Source organism: Poecilia reticulata, linkage group LG20 (assembly GCF_000633615.1).
Source record: "Poecilia reticulata strain Guanapo linkage group LG20, Guppy_female_1.0+MT, whole genome shotgun sequence".
Lineage (NCBI taxonomy): Eukaryota > Metazoa > Chordata > Actinopteri > Cyprinodontiformes > Poeciliidae > Poecilia > Poecilia reticulata.
Genome location: NC_024350.1, coordinates 25359818 through 25366583, shown reverse-complemented (window position 1 = coordinate 25366583; position 6766 = coordinate 25359818). Strand labels below are relative to the sequence as shown.

Here is a 6766-nt window from a genome sequence, read left to right as displayed (position 1 = left end):
CCGGATCTCCTGGTTCTGCTGCTTGCTGGTTCTGCTGGGTCTCCCCGCAGCCCGGAGCTCGTTCCCCCGCAGCGGAGGCGGCGGCAGCGCGGACTGCGGCCCCGGGAAGGCCGCGGAGTGTCCAGGTGAGACACACACCCAACACACACACCTGAAGCTGCAGGTCAGAGGTCACTGGCTGCAGCCTTATTGTTTCTACCCTCTGATCACGTGATTGAGCTGTTGTCATCCCCTGTTGTCATGACGACCAAGCAGGATGATAAACCAGGCGCATCTCAAGGATAACAGGAGGTTCAGCAGGTTAATGAGACCACCTGATGCAGTGTGTGTGTGTGTGTGTGTGTGTGTGTGTGTGTGTGTGTGTGTGTGTGTGTGTGTGACCACTCCTCAGTTCAGGCCGGGTCTATTCTGGGTTTAATTACAGGCTGGGAGGAACTGGGCGAGGCCGACCCGTTTCTGACAGATTCATCAAACCGCAGCTCAGATTTACGGCAGCTGACCTCAAACAGAACCTCAGCTGCATCTGACCGCCGAGACCGGAGGGCAGAGAGTTACAGCGGGTCAGTCGGCTGCAGCCTCATAAACCTGCAGATTTACTGCGAACGGGATGAAACCCAGTAATTAAAGAATAATCTGGGATCACTGAGGTGTTGATGAACGACTCAGACGCTCTGAAGCCCAGAGGACGTCCGTATGTCCGTATTGTCCATATTGTCCGTCTGTCCAGACCTCTGCTGTTCGACTCTCCAGCTCCTCGTTTCACACGTTTCAGTTTCTGCTTCAATGCTGTGAAAACCTCAGAAACTGGACGTTGTTCTGCAGGATTCAAGCTACGGTGGAAATGTGTGACTTTTTCTATCAGCATATTTTAGTCACATTTAAAGAATAAATGTGAAACATTTATGTCTGATCCAGGCTGAAGAGTGAAGGATGAATGGATGAATAATGGCTGCCTCTCCATCCTGGTGTTTGTGCATCTGGAGCCTCAGCAGCTCAGATCAACAACAAAAACACCAAATATACTTTAATATGAATTATTACACGTCTACAGTTTTCCTCCTCTCTGCTCTTTGTGGTTCAGCCAATCAGATCCAAGGAAACTAAATCTGCTCCTGGATTGGCTGCTTTATAAATGCTAACAGCATGTAGCATTGTGTCTCAGTATTCCAGCTTTATAAGCTGCATTTTATTTAAAATATTTTGGATAAACTAACAAATAGCAGAAAAACAGGCAGAAAGTCCAGTTTGTAAAAATCTCTGGATGTGAAACAACTTGAACGTTTTACTGGATGAAAACAGAAACGGCTTTAAGTTTCCAGCTGATTCTGATTTAAAATCTGTTCCTGGTTTMTAAATGGATCTTTAACTCCTGAGTGAATCCAGAGTCCAGCTCCGTCCTTCATCAGGCCAAATGCTGACCAGAAGGTTTTTGTCTGGGACTTTATGAAACATATAAACTCTGAACCAATCAGCTTCAATCTGATGGTTTTTCTTTGAGGCTCAGTTCATCCTGAACTTCTGATCCAAATATTTTCTCTGATCATTTTGAGTTTGTGACGAACCAAAAACTAAAACTCTGAAATGTAACATTTAATGTTTTAGTTTTTCTCAGTTTGACTGAATGTTTATAAAATATTAAGTTTCTGACTATTTGAAAGGTTTTTATTCTGGACCTTTTGGTTCAAACTGCCTGGACGAATCCTGGACCTGTTGATGTTCTGGAGGAACGAACATCGGGTCTTTGTTCTGTTTTCACTCAGACGGATCAGCAGAACCTGCAGCTGCTCAAAAAAATGATTATTTTTAGTTATTTTCTGCAGATGAAAAGTTTCACTTTGATGGATTTTCTCTGATCTAAATGTGGAAACGAGGAGCTGAAGGCTGAACAGATGTTCTCCTCGCAAGATGCTCCACTCGGCCTCAGATTTAAACTCGTTTAGTTCAGAATGAGGATTTTAGTGAAGCTTTTATTATCTGAGACTAATGTTGGTTGTGAAAGAAACTAATTGATCACTTTTAGGTTCATGAGAAAAAAAAATTAATGATCTTTAAACAATTTACAAGCTCAACATAACAGATAAGTTATGTTGTCTTCCAGAAGTTTCTGCAGAAGTTTATTTAAATAATTATCTGTAAAATGATTAGTTCAGTTTTTCATGAAGAAGTTTTGACTCCTGAATGAATCCATACTCATGGTTCTGATTAATCAGAACCATGATTATTAATGATGATTAATCATTAATCATCATTAATTCTGATGATTAATTAGAATCATGGACGAATCTCTGCTGACCGATACCAGCTGGTCCATCAGTTCCATCTAAACACTCAGAACCAAACGATCCTCAGTGTCACCATGGAGACGACGATGGAAGCAGCCAGGCTACACAGCCAGGTTAATCCACAAAACGCTTCATTAAAGATTCAGGAGGTTTGATCAGACAGACATGCATCCTGCTGTTAGCTTAGCATCAACCACATGCTGTTAGCTTAGCATGAACCACATGAACCCAGCAGCAGGTCGGGGAGGAGAGGATGAACCACCTGCTGACCAGAACATGGACCGACAGGAGAGCAGCAGCCCAGAGGGTCATGGTGACTCTGGAGGAGCTGCAGCGAGAGGCTCCGGTCAAAGGAGACCAAACTGTAGACTTTTCTACATTCAGAAACTATTTCAAGGCTGATGGGAAGAAAGAGTGAAATCCAGGATGAACCTGAGACTGGAGCAGAGCTTCACCATACAGGAGTGGCCTAGTTAAAGGCTAGATCTACATCCAGCTTTTACTCGGCCCTGTTTTTCCTCCCATGGAGTTAAAATTAAAGAGAAAAGACGAGACGATCTGGAGGTTTTTCTCTCCTGATTCAGTTTCTGAAACATCGAAGCTTCTCTCTCTCTGCGCCGCGTCTCTGCAGACCTGAAACGGTCTGTAAACAACCTGCTGTGGCGGCGGTTACTATAGCAACAGTGCAGCGTTGGACAAGTTGTGGCTTCAGGGACGAGTTTGAAACTCCAGATGAAGATGTGAGGAGGATTTAGGATTTAAACGGTTTGATTTAACGGCAGAATGGAGTCAGATTCCTGAAAACACAGTGGTGTGTGTGTGTGTGTGTGTGTGTGTGTGTGTGTGTGTGTGTGTGTGTGTGTGTGTGTGTGATGAGATAGCAGGTGGATGTGGCTGGCTCAGCACTCTGTGGTATTTACTAATTACAGGAGGCGCTGAGGTCACGGCCCCTGTAATTACAGCCTCTCATTGGCCGGCCTGCAGGCCAGCAGCCAATCAGCTGCCATCAGGAAATTACAAGCCTGGACAGCAGTGAGTTTCTGTGCTGGTGGAGGCATTGTTTCAGCTGCAGCGCCACCATCAGGTCAGATGATAATCAGAACCTGATAATCGGAGATTCTGAAGGAAATGAAGCAACTTTACAAACAAACAAACTTTTACTGCATTTAGATTAAAGATAAAAATAATGTTAGAAAACCTTCATAATCTCCAGGAGGGGGCAGCACAGCTGATGGTAGATGTAAGTAATGCTATGTTAAGGAAATACAATGTTTGTTTTCTTAGTTAAAAAAATGAATATTTTTGAAAGTGTGATCCTGAATGATTCGTGTTTTTCAGATTTGTCGGATAAGAAGAGCGATCTGCGCGTGTGCGACGCCGGAACGTGTCGCTTCGGAGGAACCTGCCGCGAAACGGGAGCCGACATCAAATGTGTCTGTCAGTTCCACGTGAGTCCCACCCACCCAGCACAGACAGCGCCCCCTGCTGGCAGCGGGGGGTTAAACATCCATCAGGATGATTTCATTCAGTTCTGAAATCTCCTTGTTTCCCGTTTCAGTGCAACAAGAAGTACGTTCCCGTGTGCGGCTCCAACGGAGACACGTACCAGAACGAGTGTTTCCTCCGCAGAGCCGCCTGCAAGAAGCAGAGAGCCATCAGCATCGTGTCGGAGGGAGCCTGTTACCACGGTAACACTCATCCTCTCACATCCAGCACTTAAACTGGAAGGTTTTGCCTGAAATTACACTCTTTCTAAATTATTCATAAACCTGATCATCGGCTCTCTGCGGCTTCAGAACATCCAGTCAGGGAAACGGGCCGAAGCTCAACGATTAATTATCACACCTCACACAGCTTCTTATTTAATAAAATAAAACTACAAACATTTTACATTTAGATAAATTCTATGAAGCCAGATCTACTAAAATAAAATCATCTGATTGTTTTCATTCTGCTGATAAAAACATTTTTATTTCTTTGGACTGAAAATGCAAAAATAGTCAAGAGATGATGGATGCAGGCGCGGAGCTATACGGGGGGCTGAAGGGGGCGGCTGCCCCCCGGCCCGGGCCCAGATGGGGGTCCATGGGGGTCCATGGGGTCTGGAGGTGCCAGGCAGGGAGGAACGGTTTCAAGTTGCTTTAATGTCTAATTATAAACGGAGAAAGAGCGCCCCCGCCTGTTCAGAAAGGTGTATGTAATGTTAAAGTTACTGTCCCTCAGTGGAATATCGATATGGTAACAGCAGGTCTTTTCTCTTTGTCAGATGGAGGCTCTGGATCTGCAGATGGAGGTAATCATCATTTCATCATCTCCTGGTTGTTTGTTGCTGCAGATGAACTGATGAAGTTTCTGTGTTTCAGATGATGAAGGTTCTGGTCGAGGGAAAAAAGTCTCCAAATGTAAAAACTGCAAGTTTGGCGCCGAATGTGACGAAGACTCTGAGGACTTGGTGTGAGTTTCCTCTGAGCCGYGTTCACACGACCTCCGCCGCCGTCAGGATGAAGCCATTAAAACGGTTTTATCGTTTCCTCAGCTGCATGTGTAACATCGTGTGCAACGGCCACAACGACAACCCGGTGTGCGGCAGCGACGGCCTGACCTACGACACGCCGTGCCACGTCCGCGAGGCGTCCTGCCTCAAGCAGCTCAAGATCGACATCAAACATGTCGGCCGTTGCCAAGGTAACCATCTCCAAAACACGGAGAGAGTGAGAGAAGAGGAGGAGGAGGATGGAAGAGTGGAGGTCAGGGGGGAGAAGAAGAAAAGGTAGAAACATGTTTTCAGTTCATTTATAATAAATGACCTGAATCTGAAAACTGATTTTCCTGCTGCTGTTGATCAACGATGGAGTCAGTTTGGAAGCATCAGACCTGATGCTGCAGCTCAGACCAGATGCTGCAGCTCAGACCAGATGCTGCAGCTCAGACCAGATGCTGCAGCAACTGATGCTGCATCCTGAGAACCAGTCAGATACTTTGGGTTGAAACCCAAACGTGTCTCCCTGAGCCACATTACCGCAGCTCCCTGACCAGCTGCTCTTCCTCTCAACTCCTCCTCTTCCTCACTGCAAGTGTTCAGGATCAAACTGGGAACACTGGGAACACTGGGAACACTGGGGCTGAAACGGATCTGGATGAATCTGGTTTTAACACTTTAGCCGAGATGAGCAAAAATCACGCTGAAAGACTTTAACATGTTTTTACTCAACTTAAAGTAAAAAGTTTCCATCTAAGAAATGATTAAAGTAAAAAAAGTTTTTGGAAAAAAAGCGACAGAATCATCAGGTGTAATTTGATGATGTGGCATTTTAAGGACCAGAATAAACATAATGAACAAAATAAAAATAATGTATATATATAAATTGTACCCAGTCTGAACTGAAGATATTAGATTGTATGTAACTAAACCTGACAGACTGTTAAAATGTTTATGATCCAATGCTAACTTTCTGTAAGCTAACAGGCAGCATGGAGCAGGACAGACTGATGGACTCAATCTGCCTCCGAGCAGGAGGACAGTTTGATTTATGATCTCAAAATGACAGCAGCGATTATGACATCACATCATTTATATGTCATAAACATGAAAGGATTTGATTTTACAGTTAATTATAATAAATGATCAGATTTTCTGTACTTCCTGAGGTTCTTTATGTTAATCAAAGTTCATGAACTTTTTACTCCTCTTCAAAGTGAGTTTAGAGATTTCACATCATCATCATCATCATCATCATCAGGACGTCCCTGCAGACGCGTCTTCGCCCTGAAGCGTCTCTGTAAACGTTTCCATCGTCGCATTGAGACGAACTCAGAGTTGCATGTTTGCCCTGAGGGAAGAGAAGCTCCTGGACGTGATTCAGGTCAGAGGAGCAGAAACCCTGAGCTCTGCAGGACCAGGCAGCAAATGGATGGAAACGTCAATAAAACAGGAAACAGACAGAAAGAAGCTTAAATACAGAAAAAATACATCCATGAGATTTAACCTGTTTCAGAATCACGGCACAGATTTCCTTCAGGAGAACAGATTTAAAAAATCTAACGATAAACTTGATTTATTTTCTTCTTTTATGATTTTCCTGCTGAAGCATTTTTACTCTGAGCTACAAGATKATGTGCTTTTTGTTTTGTGTTTTAGATAAAAGCAGGAAAGACGACGGCTCCAAGGGGAAACCAGACATCCACAGTAAGCTGCTGCTGCTGCCTCTGTTTGCTGCGACGGCCAATCAGAAATCAGAATTTTCTTCTTCTCTTTTGTAATGCAGCGGTGTCCAAGCCTGACGAGGGGAACGGCTTCCTGGACGGCGCTCTGCCCTGCCCTGAAGACCAAGCTCAGACCTGCCAACACGGCCAGTGTGAGCTGAGACTCAACCTGCCCACCTGCAGGTAAGAGTCCAGTCTGGGTTTACCCAACCGGTCCAGCACCCGGTCCAGAACCTGGTCCAGAACTCCCAACAGGTCCAGAACTCCCAACCGGTCCAGAA

General features: G+C 44.9%; 1 protein-coding gene across 1 annotated transcript in view; it reads left to right on the top strand.

Annotated features, from left to right (window-relative positions):
- LOC103457025 (tomoregulin-1-like) overlaps nucleotides 1-6766 on the top strand; it is a 10696-nt gene that overhangs the window by 853 nt on the left and 3077 nt on the right. Inside the window, exons 2-9 of the mRNA XM_008396931.1 lie at nucleotides 2-125; nucleotides 3621-3730; nucleotides 3841-3970; nucleotides 4549-4575; nucleotides 4646-4736; nucleotides 4819-4967; nucleotides 6421-6468; nucleotides 6548-6668. Of these exons, the coding sequence (XP_008395153.1) occupies nucleotides 2-125; nucleotides 3621-3730; nucleotides 3841-3970; nucleotides 4549-4575; nucleotides 4646-4736; nucleotides 4819-4967; nucleotides 6421-6468; nucleotides 6548-6668 (800 nt within the window). The remainder of the gene's footprint in view (nucleotide 1; nucleotides 126-3620; nucleotides 3731-3840; nucleotides 3971-4548; nucleotides 4576-4645; nucleotides 4737-4818; nucleotides 4968-6420; nucleotides 6469-6547; nucleotides 6669-6766) is intronic.